At 43.3% G+C, this 25,712-nt stretch overlaps 1 protein-coding gene across 1 annotated transcript; it reads left to right on the top strand.

The window, feature by feature from the left end:
* Positions 1 to 15,395: 15,395 nt before the first annotated feature.
* On the top strand, positions 15,396 to 24,809 carry LOC126110390 (uncharacterized). The gene is made up of 3 exons (XM_049914998.1): positions 15,396 to 15,500; positions 22,113 to 22,422; positions 24,682 to 24,809. Exons 1-3 carry the CDS (start codon positions 15,396 to 15,398, stop codon positions 24,807 to 24,809), a joined length of 543 nt encoding a protein of 180 aa, XP_049770955.1.
* The last annotated feature ends 903 nt before the right edge of the window (positions 24,810 to 25,712 follow it).

Here is a 25,712-nt window from a genome sequence, read left to right as displayed (position 1 = left end):
ATTCTCGCTCGAAACCAGTGAATCTCTTCTGATCCAAAGTGACACACATCATTGGTACCGACGTGAGCAATCACCCGGAATTGGCTGCACCCTGTGCTCTTCTTGGCATCCGGTAGGGCCCTTTCCACATCTGGAAAAACTCCACCCGTTATGGACAGGGAATACACATTGGTTTTATTTCCCTTCTTGGCAGCCATGCCCCTAAGAGGCCCCATATCACACCTAACGTAGGAGCTCCCAAATTGTGTTGCTTAGTGTTCTGTCGATGTATGTGTATCTGTTATTGCATACGAATCTAAGTGTGAAGTGCTCGATATAAATGCATTTTAAGTATATTGCCCTTATTCTACGTTATTTTTGCTTGCATCCGTTTTCCGTACTTTCACACATAGAATAGGAAACTCAATGTTCTATCTATATCTACATTTATACTCCGCAAGCCACCCAACGGTGTGTGGCGGAGGGCACTTCACGTGCCACTGTCATTACCTCCCTTTCCTGTTCCAGTCGCGTATGGTTCGCGGGAAGAACGACTGTCTGAAAGCCTCCGTGCGCGCTCTAATCTCTCTAATTTTACATTCGTGATCTCCTCGGGAGGTATAAGTAGCGGGAAGCAATATATTCGATACCTCATCCAGAAACGCACCCTCTCGAAACCTGGCGAGCAAGCTACACCGCGATGCAGAGCGCCTCTCTTGCAGAGTCTGCCACTTGAGTTTGTTAAACATCTCCGTAACGCTATCACGGTTACCAAATAACCCTGTGACGAAACGCGCCGCTATTCTTTGGATCTTCTCTATCTCCTCCGTCAACCCGATCTGGTACGGATCCCACACTGATGCGCAATACTGCAGATCTTCCTGCATTTCGCTACAATTTTCTAATGCTTCAACTTCTCTGTATATTACAGCATCATCCGCGAAAAGCCGCATGGAACTTCCGACACTATCTACTAGGTCATTTATATACATTGTGAAAAGCAATGGTCCCATAAAACTCCCCTGTGGCACGCCAGAGGTTACTTTAACGTCTGTAGACGTCTCTCCATTGATAACAACATGCTGTGTTCTGTTTGCTAAAAACTCTTCAATCCAGCCACACAGCTGGTCTGATATTCCGTAGGCTCTTACTTTGTTTATCAGGCGACAGTGCGGAACTGTATCCAACGCCTTCCGGAAGTCAAGGAAAATAGCATCTACCTGGGAGCCTGTATCTAATATTTTCTGGGTCTCATGAACAAATAAAGCGAGTTGGGTCTCACACGATCGCTGTTTCCGGAATCCATGTTGATTTCTACATAGTAGATTCTGGGTTTCCAAAAACGACATGATACTCGAGCAAAAAACATGTTCTAAAATTCTACAACAGATCGACGTCAGAGATATAGGTCTATAGTTTTGCGCATCTGCTCGACGACCCTTCTTGAAGACTGGGACTACCTGTGCTCTTTTCCAATCATTTGGAACCTTCCGTTCTTCTAGAGACTTGCGGTACACAGCTGTTAGGAGGTTTTGGAAATATTGGTATTCAAATTTATTACATCTGTCCACGATATGAGTATGTAATTATGATTTGAATGGTGTTGTTTCTGCCCATTGAGTGCCATGAATTTCACAGTGTCTTGCAGATTATGGAGTTAGATGTAGATGAGTAGATTCTATACTTTGAAGACTTACAAATGCTATAAATGCGCCAGTAGTTACGGAAATGTATTCACACGTTATTACCAGCAACTACAAACAGTACATTTTAGCAGAAGTCAATGTTAATTTCGGTGACCTTCATTAAGTTCGAGAGCATAAGAAAAACGTAGAACACTGGCAGTATACTTATAGCGCATTTAAATCGAGCAGTTTAGAACGAATTCGCTATTTGTAACAATCAGATATCTGTCCACAGTATACCATTCGATGTAACCAGTTTCTATTTCATATGAAACAAAAACAATTATGGAATCACTTACCCCTCCCAACATTTCGATTGAGAGGGAAAATTAAGCAGAATACAAGCAACAGATTTACATTGCAATTCAAAGAGCCCAGTTCGTACAAAAGAGCCGTATTCGTAACGTAATTTCGACGTGATACAGTCCAACGGGTCGAATTTGCAATATCGGTATTTAAAAAAAATGCACCTTACCGCCATACTACCAAGCTCTCAACAAAATATAAATGAGAAATGTTATCATCTAGTACTCGTATTTGGAAAAACAATAGTACGAATTTTCACGCCATATTTCAAAGTTCACTGCCAGGTCACGTGCAGTGCTGCTGTCGTTCTGTTTCCGTGTCGTAACACGGACCTGCGATTCTGATACTTTGGCGTTCTGTGGGCGACACCCCGCAACCATACGAAATGCCGCTCCACACAGTGTTGAAGTTCGCAGTTTCTAGCGCGACCCTTTGCAAATGCCAAAGTGTTTTGATACGAAACATGAAAAGCTGGTAACGCTAAGTACTGTATCAACATGAATGCGCGTCCTCAGCGAAGAAGCTGATATCAACTCATTGTATTTCAGTTCCGACGACAGGGTGGGTTGGCAGTGTATAAAAGCCCTCTTCAGTCAAAGATTTTATATGTTTAACGAAAGTTGTAACATACAAGTTGTTCCTTTTATCTAATAAACACCAAATAAGTTTCTGTCCACAAGCAAAATTAAGTACATTCCTCACGGTGTATCAGCGTGAGTGTGATCTGTATTAATGTGGACTGGAGAAATATTCCAGCGCGGAGATCACTAGTATAGCATTTACTAGATGTAGATAACCAATTTCAGCAAGACTGTGTTGCCATCTTTGGACCTTATGCTTCACAATATTATACCATCCTTCTCAGCACTGTGTGTGAAGTTACTGCACGTATATACAGGGTAACACAGCTCCACCTACAACTCGCAGTGCCTTCAAATACCACATGTGAGACTTTCATATTCTCTCGCATGCTACGAAAGGACTGTTGGTCTTGCAATTAAAATGAATGGGAGCTTCCTGGGAAAATTTTATTTAGTTAAATTTTTTATAGGGAAATGTTTACGCTGGAGGCCGCAGTTTTCTACCCGTTCAAGAAAAACATACAAAAGTGACCTTCAAACACATCTTTCGTGAATGACTATAAAACAAAGCCTTCCAGTGAAAATGTATTCCAGTACAAATTTCAACTATTTAAATTTCTCATAAAGAGGTCCTGTATAGTTTTTTATGCAGAACACATAGTTTGCACTTAGCAACCGAGACAATATGAAAATCTCGCGTGTTGTCTTTGAAGGAATTGCGTGTTGCCAATAGCCCATATATATGGGCAGCTGCATCACCATGTGAGTGAAATCCGTTGGAAATCGGCATGTGAAACATAAAAGAAATACTACACACAAACACGATACTAGTGTGCCGACTACGAGTGCTCACATGTCTCAACAGCTGACAACTGAGCACTCATAACTAGTGCATTAGTGCCACGTTTGTTCGTAGTACAGGGTGGGGCAAATGAAAGTGACTCGGACAAGTCGACACCAGTAGGAAGTAAGTGTAAGCATTTAGCCACACCCCGTAACGCACACTTCACATGTACGCCCACCACATGATACACACCTGTTCAGAGAGTATTGCCGTCTGTGTCAACGTGAGTGGATAAGTGCAAAGGGGACGATGGTACTCATAGTGGAGCAGCAAGTGTTCGTTGTGGAAAGTTACTTGATAACAAAGTCTTGGAAACGGTATGGTCAGTGGTTTGCTGAGAAGTTCAATGGTGTCAAAGTGTCAGCAAAAGTGACATGCAACGATCAGTCCGAAACAGGTCAAAAACATTCCAAAACGTGCCCGTACACCAGAAAATGTGGCCGCAGTTCATCAGGAAACACTTCAGAGTCCAACAAAATCAACTCGATACCTGTCACGAGAGACCAGCATATCACGTCGACCGTGTGGGCGAATACTCCACCTGGACCTGCACACATATCTCTACCGAGTGTCTGTTGTTCATGTATTAAATCCAGCAGATGCTCCTCAGCATCTCCAGTTTTGTGAGTGGCTGTTCACTGAGATCACAACGAATGGCTTGGACATGTATCTGTTCTTTATTTCTGATGAAACCTGGTTTCCCCTCAGTGGTTATGTCAACTCACCGAACCACAGGTTCTGGCAGCGGAAAATTCCGCATTACTTCCACGAAACACCATTGCATGATCAAAAGGTTGAGGGCTTGGTGTGCAGTATCTGCACGCCGCATTATTGGTCTCACCTTATTTCATCAGACACTGTCTTCGGCGCATTGCGTTGCCAACATTCTGAAATCATTTGTGGCAGCATTAACAGGTTACGAATGACCTACAGTTACTTCCAACAGAATGGAGCAACTGACCCTACAACAGGACGAAACTTGGAGCACATTTACGCAATCTTGAAGCCTGACATAGTTGTTAGCAGATGTCAGTCTTGTCGCGGCCCTGCTGGGCCCTCGGGTTACCTGAACAGTCAGCGTGCGATTACTTAGCGTGGGAAGCCCTCAAGCCTAAGGTGTATCGCAACAACCCTCAAAGTCTTCAAGAAGTGTAGCAGAATATTTCGGACGAGGCTGCAGCGATGCCTTAAGCAACCTGCTGATCAGGACCCAAAAGTGCCAAAAGAAGAACAGTCACTTTCAACATCTGCTATAGTTAGGTTAGTACTCTATTTCCTTTCCTCTGCTGTGTCCCTTCGTATTCTGGAACTTTGTTCTCCAAGCCACTTTTGTTTGCCTCACCCTGTATTTATTTCATATTTAACATGCCGATTTCCAGTGAATTGCACGACAGTGCTATGTATGTATGTGGTGTAACACCTCTTACAGTACCGAGAAGAAAAGTGATGTAATGTTATAAACCATAAGATCCGAAAGATGGCAACGTAGCCTAAATCTAAATGTAATAAATGCTTTACTAGCTATATTGGCGTTTGAAAATTTCTTCAGGGTCCACTAAAACAAAAGTTGTATCAAGCAAATATTGTTTAGTTACTGGGGGAAAATTAACCATGTTTCTAGAATGAAACATTCTAGAAACATCCCCCAGGCTGCGGCTAAGCCATGTCTCCGCAATATCCTTTCTTTCAGGAGTGCCAGTTCTGTAAGGTTCGCAAGAGAGCTTCTGTAAATTTTGGAAGGTAGGGGGCGAGGTACTGGCAAAAGTAAAGCTGTGAGGACGGGGCGTGAGTCGTGCTTGGGTAGCTCAGTTGGTAGAGCACTTGCCCGCGAAAGGCAAAGGTCCCGAGTTCGAGTCTCGGTCTGGCACACAGTTTTAATCTGCCAGGAAGTTTCATTAACCATGTTAACTGTCCTTGTTGTAAATTCGTTGAATTCGAAGATACGAACAGCAGTACGTTTTTTTTAAATAGCACTATATATTTTTTTGTTCAGTAAACCACTTCCTCTCTTCAGGAACTGTCAAAAACGTATCACAATGTACCATTCACGTCAACATGATATTCTTAAAAAAGTAACACACAACTGACTTTTACTATATTATACTACCGCACAGTGCAGGCACACATGGTAACGTAACTCGACTCAGTTCCGGTACCACAGATAGTGTAACTAGTTTACTTCCTGCACTAGACAGCAAACAAATGGAAACACAGGGAAAATGCATACCGCTCATTCAATCAACCGTTTTGAGTTGGAGGTTTGTTCAACTTCAACTGAAGACAAATGACCAAATGGACGGCGCGCATTCCTAGTTTTTTCACTAGTTTACCGTCTACTCCAAAAGTTGGCGAATTAAGTAGCCCTGATACTTAAATTATGTGTTAATAGAGGAAAGTCAGTTACTTTACCATTTCCACCTGCACTGTGTGCTAGTGCAGTAGAATTAAAGCCAGTTTTCTGTTACTTATTCAATAACATCCCGTTTACATGGATGGTATAGCGAGCAACCACATTCTGGTTGTCACGAGCTGCTGGGCAGTGCCACATTGACTTGCTGATACTTTCATGGCAATGCCCAACAGTTGGCAGCATTTGCGCGTGTTGGAAAGGTAGAAAATTCAAAAATATGTGACTCAGGTTTCCACTGCGAAAAAGTACCTCTATTGCAGCTAAGATACAATAAAAGTGTTAATGTACACAATTCTAGCCAGAGGGACTGTAAGTGCCAAAGTAACATCAGAAGCAGTGTAGTTGGCAATATAGAGTTTAGCAGTATGCCGTGCTTTTGACGTCAGTATTCAAAGAACAGGTATTCGACACAAAACATTTACTTTTAATCACAAGCCTCAATGGCTTGTACACATTTTAGCTGCAAGATGTAAGATGATGCGTCTTAAGATGGTAGAGTACTTGACCGCGAAAGGCAAAGGTCCCAAGTTCGAGTCTCGGTCTGGCACATAGTTTTAATCTGTCAGGAAGTTTCAAATCAGCGCACCCTCCACTGCAGAATGAAAATCTCATTCAAGATGATAACAGAAAACATACATTAAATATTGTATCAGTAACATCATGTATAACATTTTTCTATGTAAGAAAAGTTTAACTAAGTAGCATAGGACATTATTCTGGGTAAGGATTCTACTTTCAGCTTATATTTCCTTGTTATGTATTCTTGCATTATAGCACTATGTCAGGAATTAAATATGTTTTTAGGATACTTTACATGATTGTCCCATTGGATTTGTAAGGGTGGGGGTTTGTTTTTGCTTATTCTTGAATTAAGAACAGCAAGTTTAATGTCGCATTACTTATCACCAAATTACAGCTTTTCACACAGTTTTCAACCCGCCAACATACAAACAGCGCGATGGGTAACACATCTTGCGAACATCAAAAAGTGAAATAGGTTTATACACAACAATGTTAAATATTAACTCTCTGAAAGAACATTAATCTTAAGCACAATATTATGAGAGTTTAACTGGAAGTTTCTTTACATTAATCCTAAGCACAATAATATGAAAGTTTAATTGGACGTTTCTTTAAAAAAATTGCTCCTACACATACGTTATGATGTTGGTCAGTACTACAAAAATCGTCCGATGCCGGTTCAAACTTTGGTACTATTTAGGATGGCAATCAATTCTACGGTGGATGGTTAGTCAAGTGACAAAATGAGCGCAAGTTTACCCAAGGTCGCTCGAGTTTACAGTGGACGCAAGATGGTGAACCAACAAAGTTTACGCCTCTGCACTGCTGCGACGTGCTGCTGTCTGCAAGGCCGCTCACTCCCACTGAAATTCCTACAAAACTAATCTGGCCTTTGCTGAACTTTCCAGCAGAAACTTTCCCTATGTCTCTCGTTATGCGAGAAAACATGTACTCAGCCCTAGTCTTATTATGTGGCGATATACACATGCATGGTTGGAGCAGCGTGCATATTATAGTGCCCTCTCAGTTCTCGCAAGAACAATTAACTAATTTGGCTGGTTCGTATCTCCACAGTTGGAGCTAAACGTTGCTACAGCTAATTTTAGCTGGAGTGCAGCCGCTCTGAACGCAGTGTCCACACCAATTTCTTCTCTGCGTCGTATGGAGCGTTAAATGCTCCATTCTGCACTTGACGCCAGTTCAGAGAAGTGTCTCACCTACACAAAAATTCTCTCTTGTCCTACTCATGGCAGAACTGCCTCCCTCCACTTGGGTTCCTTTTTCATGTCACGGCTTTTTCGACCAATAGGAGCATTCCTCTTATTTTGTAGAAACACTCTCTACCAATTGCAACATCCCTTCTATCAAATTGCGTCGAAGCTTCAGCAGTTTTCTCCTTCCTAGTGAGTTTCCGCCAATGGGACGTTTTGTTCCCGTTCTAGACGCCTAAAGTTCGCTGTCCTCCTTTCTGCCACCCCTTTAAGTGGTTGCCGGCGTAACTCTCGTAGCGTGGCTTCGCTACGCCATTGTGGAACTAGCTTTTCAAAACTAAAAGCGTCTTATATAGGAATGGTGTGTTAATTACCGGCGGTTGACTGTCATCCCTTTTTGCATTACATATTGATAGTCAAATGTTCTCATAACTGTCGATTTACGCTAGGTGTCATCTACACCTTCTCATTGCGATTTGTAAAGATCTCATGTAAGGTGCGAATTTGACCATTTATTCTGCCACCTTACAGATTGTATAAAAATGGTCCTTCTCACACAAGTTAGGATGATGTGTGCCACCGTTTGGCAGTTGTTCACTAACATTTTGTTATGGTGTGTATAGTGTGATGAAACTTATATTAACAGTTTACACTTCTGTACTTGTTACATGTTATTCATTGTATTTCAGATCTGAAAATGGGTTGTAGATAAACCAAAACTAGTAATCAGTAAAATCATATTTGAGGCCTTGACTATTAAGGCTTTTTCTGAATTCACAACTTTAACAGAGTGGATCGCATATCTCCAAACTTGACCATATGATGTAGTAAGATTGCTGACTAAGGATGGGTTTCATCGTCAGGTGGTAGGAGTTAGTCAAGTTGAAGAAGAAGATGATAGTGTGCCATGAATGACCTCTTTCACGACACACCTGAAGTCCTGTCTCGTTCAACAGTTCAGTGTGTGTCATGCACTCCAGTCATGCTTGAGGGCACTGGTATCGGCGAAAGTTAAGACCTGCTGGAGGAAGTTGAGCAGTGATGCCTCAAGTCAGAGACAGGGAGGCAGTGGGGTTGTGAAAGGTCAACTCTGAGTGTGGCCTACAGGTAACTTGAGACATAGTTTGGCTGGTGCACCAGATGGTATTTGCATCCATAAATCCATACGTCTAGGGATATGGCAGGTAGGAGCCAGAAAGTGTTTGGCGAAGGCGGTTCGAAGGCTGTAGTAGGAGTGACTTGGGCCATTTTGTTGTGCAGCCTCTGAGTCTGTGGTGGTATTTGTGTATTTCCAAGGTTTTGAATTGATGAAACACTGCAGAGTCAGTAATGGGCCTTCAATTTGAGAAGCAGTGCCTTGTATAAACGTATCGTATATTGTTGAGGCAGTTTGGGGGTTGAATATTGTAAAGCAGAATCATCTTAATAATTGTATTTTAGTTATAAGATTTTAGCAAGCCGAGTTACCGTTCTGTGTGCCTCGATAACTGAAGTAAATTTGTTTATTATGTTAACGTAGATTGTGTATGTTGTCCGTTTTATCTGTCCAGTTTGCTTAAGTGCCGGTTGTAGTAAGATGTTCTAATGCTACCTTGTTGATTGGAGTGTGTCGTTGTATGTCATACTCAGCGCCTTTAGCAAAGTTACTCTTAGTAGGACGAAGTATTTATGTTGTTTGCACATTGGATTATGATTTTCTGATTGTATATTCATTGGCGCTCCTGTAAGGATTGTACTATTGCTGTAGGGTGAGAACTTTTGTTCCTAAATATTTGTGTTGTTTAATATGGTGTTAAGTCATTTGTAAAATTGAGCGCGAACACCTGGTTTGCACTATCTTATGCAGTCGCTCAGGTAGTTCTGTGGTTCATACTGCTAATAAAATTAAATTACAATTGGTTAAGTGCCCACGCTCTCCCACCGAAATCCTGCTCCACAATGGATAAACCAAAGCGCTGCTTGGAAGACGTGATATGGATGTAGTGACGTAGCAGGCTGCCTGGATTCGTGGTAAGTGGGTAGGTTATTGGGTGTTGGGACTGTGTTTTTCGATTAATGTGTTGAGCCAGAACCTGCTTCAGGGTGAGAACCAGGTGTGGAAATTGATGGGCTGGCATAAGGTACGTACAAAAAATAAATAAAGAAATGAATAAAATTGGTTTTAGTCCAATGTTGTCTTTATTTCTGATAGAGTGGTATTATAAGTGGAAACCCCAAGTAAATCCACAGAAAAGCCAGGTTAATATTTTTGCCTGCATTACTAGGCTATTCTGTCGTCGCTATTTCTATTCATCCGTCTTTAATGGAACCATTCCCCTAACTAATACAGTTAAGTAACAGGCATGTTCCGTAAAGAGTACCTTGAACTCTCCCAATTGCAAGCAGTTAGTAGGGTACCGTCTATCACCGTCTGAGAAAACTACATGCTAGATTCTCCAGATACTCGCAGTTTCGCGGTTACACCTTTCTCAGTTGAATTAAATCAGTGAATAAAAGTGGCTGCATGCTTTAGGGGCCTCTAAAACTACAAAATTCTGAGTTTCGTTAGCTGCGTTTCGTGATAAAATTTTGTGTTTGCCTGGAGAAAAATATTTTTGTAGCCTGTGACGAATGAAAGACAACTTTTCGTGAATCTTCTTTGTCCCGGCGATCCTGTTTTCGTCCACACAGTGCCTTTCAAGACAGACAGGGAAGTCATAAACTGCAGGAAGGAGAGAGCGCAAATTTTACGGCGATGACATAGACAACAATCAATACTCACGCAGCCATTATTCGCAGAGATCCACGTCTCACTATATGTGTGTGCCTGTTGCATACTCCGAGCAGTGGTGCATGGTGGCATAACAATAGCGCTGCAGATGAATTGTGGGTGTTACGCAAAATGGATACCACGTCTGTCACCAACCACTCCCCCTCCCTCCCCCCCCACCCTCCTCCAAAAGATAGGTATATATAGGACTCTGTGAATAATAAAGCCACCGACATAACATTTTTCGATTACATTGCATCATCCTACAGACAGGTGTTCAGCCATTTGATGAATGATAACATTCCAGAGCAGAGGACAAAACTTATTGGTCGGTGAAAGCTCCATCAGGATAAATCCAAGCCTAACGCTTCCTAAATTATAAATTTTGATCAGCAACGGGTTCTGCAGCATCAAATTCTCTTAGATTCCACACCTGACGCTATAGCAGCATTTCCTCTACTCCACAACCAGAGAGATCCTCTAAGGACGTTGTTTTTATATTGGAATCGTGACACTGGAAGCCTTAGAGACGGATTTTGGAGTGCATGACAAAGAATGGCCTCCACCTTATATTCCAAGAGAGGTAACGGAAATGAGAGTAGTGTATTGCTTTGGTTGGGGAGTGCGTTTAAGGTAAGAAAAATGAAATTTGTGAGCTTCTGAAATAAAAGTTTTATGAAATGAGTGGCAATTCTTATTACACTCTCGTGCCAAGAATGAATCTTGGATAGAAAACAACACTCAGGCCACATCTGTGGTCTACGTCTTTCTTCTATTAACCTTGCCTATACAATCCACTCCATTCTAACGCAAGCCATTGTTGCTTGGATTTCCGTCCCTCTATTGAAATCCTCGACGGACTTGACGCAACCACGCTTTCGATATCCGCATACCTTCCTCTCTTCATAAAGCAGCTTCTAATACTGCACGTAAACCTGAAAATTCAATGCCAGCACTCCGTAATATACTCTCTTAGCACCAATCCAAGTACTTGCTACGTTAGTACCCTCATATTCTACCACTTACGCACCTCTGTGGCTTGTTCAACCCGTCCCGGCACGAATTCCATACCCAAATACGAAATCGGGCCCAGTGTATACTGCTCATACCAGCCATAGCCACCAGTGTCCCCTACTGCCATTATTCTAGCATATCTTGTTTCTCCCAGTCCTCTAGCCTAGCCCTTTTCGATAACCATTCACAGCCTGTATATTGTAAAAGAATCAACATGATCATCCCTGTGTGTTATTAATAATTGCATCAGTGATTTTCCTCTTAATTTTTTTGATTCATGAAATTGTTTTATTTTAAATCATTAACTTACGCTTCATTAAAGGGGTATGGTTCACTTTGTTTTCTATGCACTGCAAATTAGTACACCTGGAGAGGCGACGTCGGTTTTGATACGACGGCATATGCCACCTGGGGGACAGTAGATGTACTGATAAATTTTTCAGTGTCGTCCACCGGCATATAGCGTAGTAGTATAGCTACCAGCGAGCCATCCCTGTCTTTTTTTTTTAACAGGTAATGCTCACAGCCAGAATGGCTCAGTCAGTGTGGTGCAAACGTGGGAAACAAGCAGGCAACCATGCCACGGGGACGCACTTGTGCTCATTCGCGCTGCTGCTGCTGCACAGGCAACTGCATTGAACGCTGCCAAGATGCCTTACAGAAGATACCGTCGTCGTTCAACACATACAATATATAAAACAATTGAAGACGTTGAAATGACAACATCTGCTGCAGACAAGAAGAAGAATACTATAAAATCTGTTGCTGCACACTCTCTATTGGATGGACCAGCAGTAGTCTGTGGATGCAGACTAAACTTCAGCATTGACATCAATGATTCCTTCACACATGGCAACGGATGGTTAACGGTCGCTATTGTACGTGGTGGTTCAGGTGTGCCAAATGTATCCGGCCTCGAAAGCTTTGTCGATCGTGATGTCATCGCATACAGAACCTATCATGTTACTGAAAATGCTAATAGAGACTTTGGCAAATCTACGTACATGTCACCCTCCCCCTTTACTTTGTATACACGTAGTAGACGTAAGTTATCATGTAATTAAACTGTATTTATCTGGATCAAAGGCAAACGTACCTGTGAATATGTTAGACACCCTACTGAGAGATTTTGAAATGGGTCAAATTGTGGCCTTCCAAGAGGTGGGATATCCTTTGGAAGAATTGGTACACAGGTTGAGCGTGCTGCGTCAGCTATGCAACTACGGTATTATCATTTTCACACCAGTAGATGAGGTTCTAGGCGTCCATGCAGCACAGACGCCCGCCAGGATGGTCGTAAGTAAGGGCAGCAGTGGCAGATCTTAGGGCTACCACAGCACAGATAAGAGGGCTCGCAGCCCAGACGTATCAACACGAATTGTTGCAAACTGGTTATTAGCAGTGGGACTACGGGTACGCGCATCTCTAGCGCGTCTTCCACTCACGCCACGGCATCGACGTCCGCGGCTCAACTGGTGCCGTCAGGTTCTGCCTGCACGAAACTGATGGACTTTTGCGTGATGTACGATGCAGACCTAGTGAGTGGTGTGTCATAGAATGCATTCGTCCATCACACATTTAGCCCATCCCAGGCCTTATGGTCTGAGGTGCAATAAGCTTTGGTGTAGGGGACGCTAACTAGCACTCGGTATGTGGAGAATGTTCCTAGACCCGTTCGTTTGCCGTTCTTGTAACAGGAGGTGATGCATTGTTCCAACAGGATAACGCTCGACCAGACACTGTCCGTGAAACTCACCGTGCTCTTCAATAAATGCAGCAACTTCCCTGGCCAGTACGATCCCGGAACTTGTTTCCAACCGAGCACATGTGGGATATGATGGGACAAGAAGTGACTCGTACGATTCGTCAGTGAACAGCTCTTACAGGACAATGTAAAGAGGTCGAGCATGCATGGCATAAGGTATCCCATGACGGGTTTCGCCATCTGTACGGTCGATTGGAAGCCAGAACCGCCCGTAGAATCTACACCACTTAGAAATTTGGGTATTTCAGCATGGGTCGATGCCTGGTACCTCTGAACCGCTTGTATATTCATATGGTTCAAATTGCTCTACGTACTATGGGACTTAACATCTGAGGTTATCAGTCCCCTAAACTTAGAACTACTTAAACCTAACTAACCTAAGGACATCATACACATCAATGCCTGAGGCAGGATTCGAACTTGCGACCGCAGCAGCAGCACGGATCCGGACTGAAGCGCCTAGAATCGCTCGTCCACAGTGGTCGGCCACTTGTGTTATTAATCCGTAAATGTTATCATTTCGTATAACCCATATGCAGTGTTGCAACAACAAATCTTGAGAGAACTGGAAACCTCTGAAAGGGTGTAGAAATTTTTCCGGTGGTGTATTTTATTATCATTGTATAACCAAATTGATCTGGGTCTGAAGCAATCATTTTCTTTTTAAGTGAGACTCCATCCTTGGGGACTTGAAAGTACAATAAGGAAGAAAACGTCAAGTCGAAGGAAAAAATCGGGAATTCAAATTATAGCCTCTATCATCCGAGTTGTTTCCTTGTTTATGCCGCGTTAGCTGAATAGTCATCGCGTCTGAGTAACACACGAAGGATCTAGGTTTGGTCTTATGTGACAACATTCATTATTATTTAACAGAATGATTGTCTTGATTAGAAATAATAAAGTTTTTAAGTAGGAGTTGCGCCTTAGAATATACTAGTTTTGTAAGCAACAACATCTATTGTGCAACAGAATTTTCGAAATAACACAGTAATTTTCAACACCAACCATCCAAAGCACATAACCACTCGTCACAGCTTGACTACTCTCAAGATTGGCAAATCGTAAGTGATTAAAACAGTGAATTTATATGAATCGGAAACGATCGGGTGGGTGGGAATGACCATGTTCAAAATGGTTCAAATGGCTCTGAGCACTATGGGACTTAACATCTGTGGTCATCAGTCCCCTAGAACTTAGAACTACTTAAACCTAACTAACCTAAGAACATCACACACATCCATGCCAGAGGCAGGATTCGAACCTACGACCGTAGCAGTCGCGCGGTTCCGGACTGAAGCGCCTAGAACCGCGAGACCACCGCGGCCGGCAATGACCATGTTAAGACAGTCTAATATAAAAATGTTAAGGCTTTCATTGCCAGCTATTGATAAATTACTTGTTGCCTTCTGTCTCGTGTACTTCAACCGACGCTGCTTTCATAATTTTTTTGATGTTTCGCCAACGCGAGTGACTGGCATTGTCAAAGCGGCACCTTCCACCAGCAATGGAGGGTGAAGCTTTGAGAATACCAGCCACTCTTGCTGGCGAAATGTCAGAAAAATCATCAAACCAATGTCGACCGAACAATCCCAGGCATAAGCCAACAGTCAGTGTGTCAGTCTGGTAGTAGTCAAGGGTCAGATATAGTCTTGATCAATTCATTTAAAGCAAGATGCTGTGTTAGTTGAAATATCTCCCCATGAAATTTTATAACAATTTGTAATCGCCCTTTGTATGTGTGTATGTATGTATTTGACTGGGGACCTAGAAACGATGGAGAGGCTTCGCCCCCGCCGTAGCCCTCAGTGGTACACAACCCCACAATAGGCGACAGCAGTCCACTCACCCCACCGCCACCGCACACCGAACCCAGGGTTATTGTGCGGTTCTTCGACCACCAGTGCCCCCCCCCCCCTTTCACGAGGGGTGGGGGGGAGGGAGAGGTTCTCATTCCAGACGAGTGTACTCCAATATTTGGGTGGTAGAATAATTATAGTGTACGCGTACGTGGAGACACTGTTTGCGCAGCAATCGCCGCCGTAATGTAACTGAGGCGGAATAAGGGGAACCAGCTGGCATTCGACGAGGCAGATGGAAAACCGCCTTAAAAACCATCCGCAGACTGGCCGGCACACCGAACCTCAACACTAATCCACCGGGCGGATTCCCGCTCGGGAATCAGTGCGTTAGACCGCACGGCTAGCGCTGCGGGAAATCGCCCTTTATTAACTCATTACTATTTTAGTTTATATTTTGAAGCAGATGTGGATATATTAATTCCATGTTCTATATCCAGGGAACAATACAGGTGCTCTAGTCTTAGTCCAACATGAACGCAAAGGCTCGCAACCCAATGAAGTCATTACTGTCAAATTACCATTCTGATACTGTACCGCGAGCGCCGGACGGAGCCGCTGCTCCCAGAAGGTCAAAGGTCAGCGCCGAGCTGCAACAAGTGGTCCCCCTGCCGTATCGAATGTTGTCAACTCCACCTCCACCGATAGCCCAACCCCCTGCCCCTTTGGCTGGGTGACTGGCGCGTAACAAATGTCGGTACAAATTTCATTACGCGCTCACTAGTCAAGCTGTGGGGAGAAGGGGGGACAGACCGAGCGAGACGACAGTCAGTACTCCGATAAAAGGGAGGATCATGATTGAACCGACGTCGCTGAAGTAAAAAGTGATAACTCTAACAACTCGTAATTCCCAGTCGTGAAGGCAAATCGTATTTCCGAAATTCAATAAAAGAAAATTCTGGAGCCTCTTTTCAATGGCTATTTAGAATAGGAAACTGGTCACACGTCAAGACTATTTGAATCTATCGCACGAGAAATAGAAGTGTCTGACTTAATTACGCCACTGCCTTTCCATCGCTTCAAATGCTATTAGCACCCGAAGCCCGGGAAGCGGCGCGGCGGTAGCTCAGCGTAATCGGTCAGAGGGTTGGCTCTCTTCTGTAATAAACAAAGAATCTGACAATTAGTGAAGTATTCAACGAAGAACTTAAAGAGCCGTCCACGCAGACCAAATGATAACACTTAAGAAAAAAAGAGAGTATCGTCTTCGTTTAGTAATTAACACATCCAGGGTTCAGGTTTCGAACCCCGACACCTCTTAAATTTTGAATAAAATTCAACAGCAATGGCGGCCGAAGACTTCCCACATGAAAAGTCACCTTCATCCTGCCAGCGGATTTTTCAAAGAGAGCGGAGGGGCGAACTGATTTTCGGGGCACTCCGTTCCCCTTGAGGTGCGAAACTGCCGCTTGAAGTCGGAAAAATCAACAATGATCAAGGGGTACGAGGATGCAGAAGATAATGGAAACGATTTCATTAAAGATAGGATAGGCGGCCTGTAATTGAAAAGTGTCATGACGATCTCTCCATTGGCAAAAGATTCTGGACTGATCCCCCGTTCGGATCTCCGGGAGAGGAACTCCCCTCCCAGAGACTGCCAAGCGGGAAGTGACGATGAGAAGCGGAAAGTTAAGAGTTTAAAGGTGGCAGTGAAGCTAGAAAACGTGAAAAAGAAAAGGAAAAGTATAGTTATATATAAAGTGGCCGTCAATGATGGGTAATGGAAACAAGGCGAAGATTTCTGGTCAAATGAGTATAGGATAAAACCAACAGCAACGTAAAATGGTTTAATGGAAGTAGAATTCGATATGGTTAGGAAGGTAGGGCAGAAAGTGATTTAGTGTGAACAGCTAAGTGATAGAACTGTTCTCATCAGGATCGACAGGAAATCAATACTGACAGCAATTGTTCAGGTACACATGCCGACGTCGCAAGCAAAAATGCAAACAAAGTATCTGAAAATGTTGAACGGGTAATTTGGTACGTGATGGGGGATAAAAATGTTACAGTCGTAGGAGACTGAACTGTGGTTATAGAGGAAGCAGTAAATGAAAAGGTTATGAGAGAATGTGGGCTTGGCATTAGGAATGAGAGAGGAGAAAGACTAATTGAGTTCTACAATAAATTTCAAGTGGTAATACCAAATAATCTGTTCATTAATAATAAGACAAGAAAGTATATTTGGAAAAGGCCGTTAGACAGGAGAAGATTTCATTTTGTTTACATAATGGCGATGCGGACATTGCGAAGTCAGATATTGGATTGTAAGGCATGTACAGGAGCAGATATAGACTGAATTTAGTAATGTTGAAGAGTTGGCCGAAGTTTCAGAGACATGTCAGGGAGAATCATTGCGCAAAGAAATGGGATACGGAATTTCTTAGTAATGAAGAGATACATTTGAAATTCTCCAAGGCTATAGATGAGGCGTAATGGATAGCTCAGTAGGCAGTTCAGTTGAGGTTGAATGGGCATCTCTAAAACAGAGCAATCACGGCAGTTAGAAAGAAAAACATAGATACAAGGAAGATAACTGTGAAGAAACCGTGAGTAACAGAAGAAATACTTCAACTGATAGACGAAAGAAGGACGTACGAAATTTTCAGGGAAATTTAGGAATGCAGAAATACAAGTCGCTTGGGAATGAAATAAACAGAATGTTTAGTGACGCTAAGGTGAAGTATCTGCATGCAAATTGTGAAGAAATCTAAAACAAACGATTGTCGGTAGGACTGACTAAGCGCGTAGGAAAGTTAACATAAACTTCTGTGTAATTACATTACATTAAGGCTGCAATGGGAATTCCACTCTTCACTGCAGGCGGAAAGAGTGTATTAAAGGTCTCTACCAGGGGAGAACTTAACTGATTGTGAAAGAAGAAAAAGTGCGATCCAGTATTAGAATTAGAATTTAAAAGAGCTTTAGAAGACTTAAGATCAAATAAGGCAGAAGGGAAAGATAACATTCCATCATCAGAATTTTTAAAATCATGAGGGAGGGAGTGGAAAATAAGAAACTATTCACATTTGTGTGTAGAATGTATAAGAAGGGCGATATACCATCAGGCTTTCGGTGAAACATCATCCACACAATTGCGAAGAGAGCAAGATTGAATAAGTGCGAGAATTACCGCACAATCAGATAAACAGTTCATGAACCCAAATTGCCCAGAAGAATAATTTACAGAACAAAGGAAAAGAAGATTGGGGGTCTGTTAGATGACGTTTTTGGCTTTAGGAAAGGTAAAGTTGCCAGAAAGGCAGATCTAACGTCGCGATTGATAAGGGAAGCAAGACCGAAGAAAAGCCAAGACACGTTGATAGGATTTGTCGACCTGGAAGAGCGATCAGCAATGTAAAATGGTGCAAGATGTTCGAAACTCTGAGAAAAATAGGGATTATCTATAGGGAAAGACGGAAGATATACGACATGCACAATAACCAAGAGGGAACAATAAGAGTGGATGATCAAGAACGAAGTGGTCGTATTAAAAAAGGGATGAGACAGGGCTACAGTTTTTCGTCCCTACTGTTCAGTCTATACATGCAATGAGCAATGAAGGAAATAAAACAAAGGTTCGACAATGGAATTAAAATTCAGGGTGAAAAGATATCAATGACAGTGAATTGTGTATCTCCGTTACAATTTATCCTGCATATAGAAATGTTGTCTTTCATTTTCTTTTAATTTATATGTTGGTTTCTGGTATAAGTTTTGTCGACTACAGTGCACTTATTGCTAATGACACCTGCATATGTTTTCGTAAAAATTACACATACTGATTTCATATATATATATATATATATATATATATATATATATATATATATATATATATATATATATATCATATTATCGTTTTCTTATAAGATTAATACGAAATATTATCACTGATGCATGTTGGGAAGCATTACGCATAAGGTAAGTCACATTACAAATGGTTCAAATGGCTCTGAGCACTATGGGACTTAACATCTGTGGTCATTAGTCCCCTAGAACTTAGAACTACTTAAACCTAACTAACCTAAGGACATCACACACATCCATGCCCGAGGCAGGATTCGAACCTGCGACCGTAGCGGTCACGCGGTTCCAGACTGAAGCGCCTAGAACCGCACGGCCACACCGGCCGGCTCACATTACAATAATTGATAAATCACTTAGACATAAAACACAAATAGCCTATAGGCTAAATAACGTATTATAGGAAATATGTGTCTTCTGTAATATAGATTCCGCCAACGATTGGCAACCACCGAAACTAGTCCAGTAAAGTAGAAGAGTACTATCACATACTTAAATGATGTTCTACCTTAAAATTCTGAGCAAATATTCAGTCAGATCTTGTTATTATTCCAAGGTGGTTCGAGTGTTGCTAACTTGTCTATGCAAAAGCACATTATGCTGTGACTACCGTATCAGTGAGTCACAGCTAGAATCAATCAACTCATACATTATCTATGGTGTAACAACTTGTACAGATATGAAATAGAATGATCGCATGGGCACGATAGTGGGTGAAGCAGGTGGGAATCTTTGATGTACTGGTATGCTGCTGAGTAAAAGCGGTCAGTCTACGAAAAAGATGGATAATAGAAGATTAGTGCGACATCCTAGGATACTACTCAAGGTTACAGGATACCTCCCAGATCCCGTGTTACGCGAGTAATCTAGGAACATACTAGAGTCCCCAATGTATCACGCCGTACAAAGCGTGAAGGTCAGACTAAATTACAGTGTACAGACAGACATGTTAGACGTCGATTAAAATAACTTTATGGTTGACGTTTTACAGACGCGAGTATAGGGGCCAGCAGGCAGCCAATCGTAGTTCTCTATTGGGTGCCACGTGCTCCCTGTCGTCCCTGTTCTGTGAGTGCAGGTAGAGCCTTGTCTAGCGTGAATGGCTACACGCCGGCAACACTGGTCCCTGTCACTGCAGTCTACGAGGAACAAAGTAGAGTATCCATTATTCCCGCAACCCGTTGGCGAATGGAATTGGACGACTCTACAGTATGTCAATGAGTAGTTTCCGCTACCAGTGTTGCAGCTGTGGTTTCGTACCCCTTCCACGTGCATTGGGCCCCGTCGCGGTGGGGGCGCAGTATTGTGAGAGTCAGAAAAATGACGAAGGGCAAAAGAAAAGACGAAGGGGGAGGTCGAAGTAGAAAGGGAGAGGTTGAAGTACAAGAAAAAGATGCAGGAACTTGGGTGGACAGCACGAGAATAAGAAAGGGTGGAGCAGTATTACAGGACTTTAATTTGCGACCTAAAGATGCTCAGGAGGCCTGCGACCGTTATATGAATACCAAACCCCACTTATCTCCGCTTTTTTGCCGTTAGTAACAAGAGTCCACTTTTTAAAACCGTTTTTATTCACACGTTTCTGGCATGTCTCATCATAATATCAGAGAAATGAACTTAACACAATCGTTACATATAGTATCCAACGTAACGCTAGTCCTCACTTTGAAGGATAATGCACGGTTAAGCTAACTGCCTGTAGGCTCTTAACGGCTTTATATATTCAGTAAGGAAGCAATGAAAAAAGAATTTCATTATTGTTATAAACAATACGATCCTGATTTGCGTGCTGTTCCATGTTTTGAGCAGTATCAAATAGAAGAACTGTTGGGAAGTGTACCTTTTAGTTAACTAGAAAGTCAAGTTGGACTCAATAAGTGTATAAATAGGCAATGCTACGATGAAGACAACGAAATGTTGGCAAAGGATTGGGAGCGTGGGGGGGGGGGGGAGGAGGAGGAGTGGAGGGGGATGCAAATCCGGCAGGTTAGTACCGGCTCTGCCGTCTGAAGTGTGCAGTGCTCACTCTGTTCGACCATGAAATCCAGAGCGCCGTGTTCTTTAACTTCCGGATGCCATTTCGTACAGTTTTGCATTCTTGTTTAGTGAACAAATTACAAGCTTACCTGGTATCGGATCAGATTTTTTCTAACGGGCAGTGCATTGTTCTTAACGGGACAAAATCAGTAGATGTAAAGGCGGTTACAGGTCTAGCCAACTGTTAATAACTAATACAAATTATCTAGTGGATGGCGTCGGAAAATCCACGAAGCTTATTATGAAAGACGCTGTTGTGTGCCATAATGTTTCGACCCCAGAAGACTCTAGCGAAATGCAATAAGAACTGTGGAGGATCGATAATTGGTACAGGTTATAGCAGCTCGTCGTGAACTTAAATAAATTTATAGTATAGGGCATAAATAGGCAAAGAGATCCATTAATGTTCCATTACGCTATTGATGAGAAATCGCTGTAAACAGTAACTATCGCAAAATATCTAGGAGTAATCAGCCGGAGTCACCTCGTATCAGCGAAGAAACAACTATGATGTTATTACAGTCGAAACACGAAGTCGCACTTACCAAGAGTACAGGATCTGCCCATCAACGAAAACAAAAATTCTGCAACGCACTTTGCGAAAAAGTAGCTGAACTTAATTGTTTGAGAAACTTCGTAAATACCCTTCTTCCATTTCGACGTTTCATCATTACATACATGTAAAAACTTAAGAGTTTTCCAAACCTACATCAATTGTTGGTTAATTGTGCAGAACTAAATGTACTGCAATTTTTTCTCAGAACTTACATAGAGTAAATTTTTTAAGAATCACCTAATAATTCTCGGGTTAACATCATTTACTATCTCTTCTGCTGCTTGCTCTCTAATGGGATTTATTGCAACACTTATATTGTCTGTAAAGAGTACCAGTTCTCATTGAATGTGAAGCGGAAGGTCATTCTCAAATGTAAGAAATAGGAGTGGACACAAAACTGAACCCTGCGGGGCCTCCCTTTGTGATATTTTTTCCTCAGTCACTAAAATCTTCTATGCTTCGAACAGTGTTTGAATTCTGCATTTTGTTTGTTAATTACGATTCAGACCTGCCATCAAATCCATAAAACTTGAGTTTTTGATGATTTGATGATGATTTATGGCAGAGGTAGCTTAACAGCAAGGTCATCAGCGAGTTGAGCTTTTCTAAGAGTGTACCGGTTTAATGAAAGATGCTCTTCACACGTGACATTCATGAGTGGAACCGAGTATCGGAGGAAGTGGTAGTGACAATATAAGGACGCTCCGCCACACGCCGTAAGGTAGCTTGTGGTTTGTGGATGCAGATGTAGCTCAGGTGCTGCTTTAACGACTCGCGCGCCTGCCCAGAACAGGTGGCACGGTCGCCGCCAGACGCCGCCCACCTGCCGGCCAAATGTCAACGCCGCCCACGCCCCCCGGCCCGCTGCCCGCGAGCGCGGCTGCAGCTACCGGCGCGGAGCGGCGCGCCGCCCATTTCCTGGCGCAGCCGCGGAAATGAAGCCAGCCCAGCAAAGCGCAGCCCAGCAGATAGCCTGCCGGGCAATCCCTGCTCTACTCTGGCAGCCATTGTGGCGGCCCCCGCCTTTCCGGGCGGTCGGGGCCGCGACGCTTCACCTCCACCACCAGCTGACGTCCCCTCCCCAGCTACAAAGGCTGACGAAGGTCTGTCCGCTCAATCACCGAAATCGCTACTCCGTGGCGTCTTTTGTCATAGGGCAGTTTTGTTTTACTTTCAATTCATGTTTTTCTGTTTTATTCACCTAGCTACACTATATTCGCGATCAAGCATGTACAGTCCACACCGCCAACGAAACAATCGAAACTGTTCTCCTCGAGACGGGTACAGAGTGTCTGACAAGTATTCATTCTATTTCACAAGAGTATACTTCCTACATGAACAAATACATAAACCAGGGGTGAATTTTAACTTTGTCATAAAACTATGAAGTTTCCAAAGAATCATCCGACTTTACTGGGTTACACTATCTGATCAAAAATATTCGAACACCTACTAGCAGACATTAATATACGGTATGTCTACCTGTTGTACTGCAGTGGCATATGGGCTGTGGGGAAAGGGAAACAGTAGAGAATCTAAGAATTTGAGGTGCTAAAAATGAATGTTCAAAATTAGGCAGACTGACAAGATAAGCCGGGCGGGGTGGCCGAGCGGTTCTAGGCGCTACAGTCTTGAACCGCGCGACCGCTACTGTCGCAGGTTCGAATCCTGCCTCGGGCTTGGATGTGTGTGACGTCTTTAGGTTAGTTAGGTTTAAGTAGTTCTACGTCCTAGGGGACTGATGACCTCAGCAGTTAAGTCCCATAGTGCTCAGAGCCATTTTTTTGACAAGATAAGAAATGAGCATGGCAGAATCGGCGAAGAAAGGAACTGTAGGAAACACTAAACTAACGAGAAGAAGGGACAGCATGATAGGACATTTGTTAACACGTGAGAGAATAACTTCTATGGAACTAGAGGGAGCTGTAGAAGGTAAAAATTGCGGAGTAAGACAGAGACTGGAATATATGAGTATACAACAAAAAACTGTAGGCTGCAAATGCTACTCTGAGATGAAAGGTGGGCAAAGGAGAGGAATTCGTATGCATGGAACCATTCGAATGACTGATGACACACAAAAAAAAAAGAAAACAGACTTTCCTTCGCCTTTAAGGCGGTTTGAACTGTACTGGGGACACTTCCAGTGATATGTCTCAATGTTTGTGCAGGAATGGTAGTCCATTCCTCCTTAAGTACTGAAGCCAGGGAATGTGGCAACGTAGGATGCTGGTGTCTGGAGCGAAATCGATGTTACAGCTCATTCCGAAGGTATTGCATTGGCTTCAGTTTGGGACTATGGGCAGGAGACCCCCTTTCAGGAATGTTATTATCCACGCACCATTGCCCCACTGCCTTACATATGCTTTTTGTCATGGTGCAAATTCGTGCTGATACAAAGACCCATTGTCTCTGAACTCGTTCTCTACTGTAATAGTACGCAAAACTGTATAACATGTTAATGTTCTTCCACATTTAGCGTTTTCTTAAGCGCAGTAAGGGGACTACGCCTTAAATAGGAAAAAAAATCTCGTACCGTAACACCATCTCCTCCATACTTTACATTTGGCACTACGCATGACGGCGGGTAACTTTCTCCAGGCATTCGCCAACCTCAAAACCTTCCATCCGACAGCCACAAGGTACAGCGTAGTTTATCACTTCAAATCACACGTTTTCAGTCCCCTACAGTCCAGTAGCCTCACTCTTTGCACCACTTCAAGAGTTGCTTCGTATTGACTACAGAAATGTTGGCTTATGACGAGTTGCTGGATAACTTTACTCCATTCTCTTTTTTTTTTTAGCTCCCTACCCACAATGATTGTGCTGGCTGGTCTGCTGGAGAGATTTCTTCTGCTGATTTCATGTGATTTTACACAACCATCCTCAGAGTGCTCGAAGGTCCCTGACCGTCAGCAAATGAGGTCTGCTGGTCTTTCTTTAACTCTGGTTGTTCCTTCACGTTTGCACTTCACAATCACAACAAAATAAACCCAGCGTCCTTTTATACTGACGGGTTCGCCTGACACTGGTGATCAATCCCGCAATACATAATGGTGTCCAGAGATTTTTGATCGTATAGTGTATATCTGCTAAGTGCATCCATATACTACCTGAGAACATTTTTTACGATTAGGTTTAGAATAAAGGCGTTCATTTACTTTTCACAAATATTTCATATACCTTCCGCTGGACACACCACGGTGAACATCCAGACGATACTTAAAATCATGCACAGTTTTGCGAACATGTTTGGAGTTTCTGCATTCACTGCTGTGGCCATGCAGAGTCGCAGTTCACCCAAAGTTGATAGACTGGGAGGCACATAGACAGTTTTTCACAAACATCAACGCTTTTCGTTACAGATTCACCTAGCAAGCGCGAAAGCGCCACGAGGTCAACAACACCAACACCAAATCCAGTATCTCTTAGTGGAACTAAATTGATAGATGTAAGAGTAATTTACAGAGTAATATACACTCCTGGAAATTGAAATAAGAACACCGTGAATTCATTGTCCCAGGAAGGGGAAACTTTATTGACACATTCCTGGGGTCAGGTACATCACATGATCACACTGACAGAACCACAGGCACATAGACACAGGCAACAGAGCATGCACAATGTCGGCACTAGTACAGTGTATATCCACCTTTCGCAGCAATGCAGGCTGCTATTCTCCCATGGAGACGATCGTAGAGATGCTGGATGTAGTCCTGTGGAACGGCTTGCCATACCATTTCCACCTGGCGCCTCAGTTGGACCAGCGTTCGTGCTGGACGTGCAGACCGCGTGAGACGACGCTTCATCCAGTCTCAAACATGCTCAATGGGGGACAGATCCGGAGATATTGCTGGCCAGGGTAGTTGACTTACACCTTCTAGAGCACGTTGTGTGGCACGGGATACATGTGGACGTGCATTGTCCTGTTGGAACAGCAAGTTCCCTTGCCGGTCTAGGAATGGTAGAACGACGGGTTCGATGACGGTTTGGATGTACCGTGCACTATTCAGTGTCCCCTCGACGATCACCAGTGGTGTACGGCCAGTGTAGGAGATCGCTCCTCACACCATGATGCCGGGTGTTGGCCCTGTGTGCCTCGGTCGTATGCAGTCCTGATTGTGGCGCTCACCTGCACGGCGCCAAACACGCATACGACCATCAGTGGCACCAAGGCAGAAGCGACTCTCATCGCTGAAGACGACACGTCTACATTCGTCCCTCCATTCACGCCTGTCGCGACACCACTGGAGGCGGGCTGCACGATGTTGGGGCGTGAGCGGAAGACGGCCTAACGGTGTGCGGGACCATAGCCCAGCTTCATGGAGACGGTTGTGAATGGTCCTCGCCGATACCCCAGGAGCAACAGTGTCCCTAATTTGCTGGGAAGTGGCGG

Source organism: Schistocerca cancellata, chromosome 1, assembly GCF_023864275.1.
Source record: "Schistocerca cancellata isolate TAMUIC-IGC-003103 chromosome 1, iqSchCanc2.1, whole genome shotgun sequence".
NCBI lineage: Eukaryota > Metazoa > Arthropoda > Insecta > Orthoptera > Acrididae > Schistocerca > Schistocerca cancellata.
This window is presented reverse-complemented; position numbering and strand designations above follow the sequence as displayed.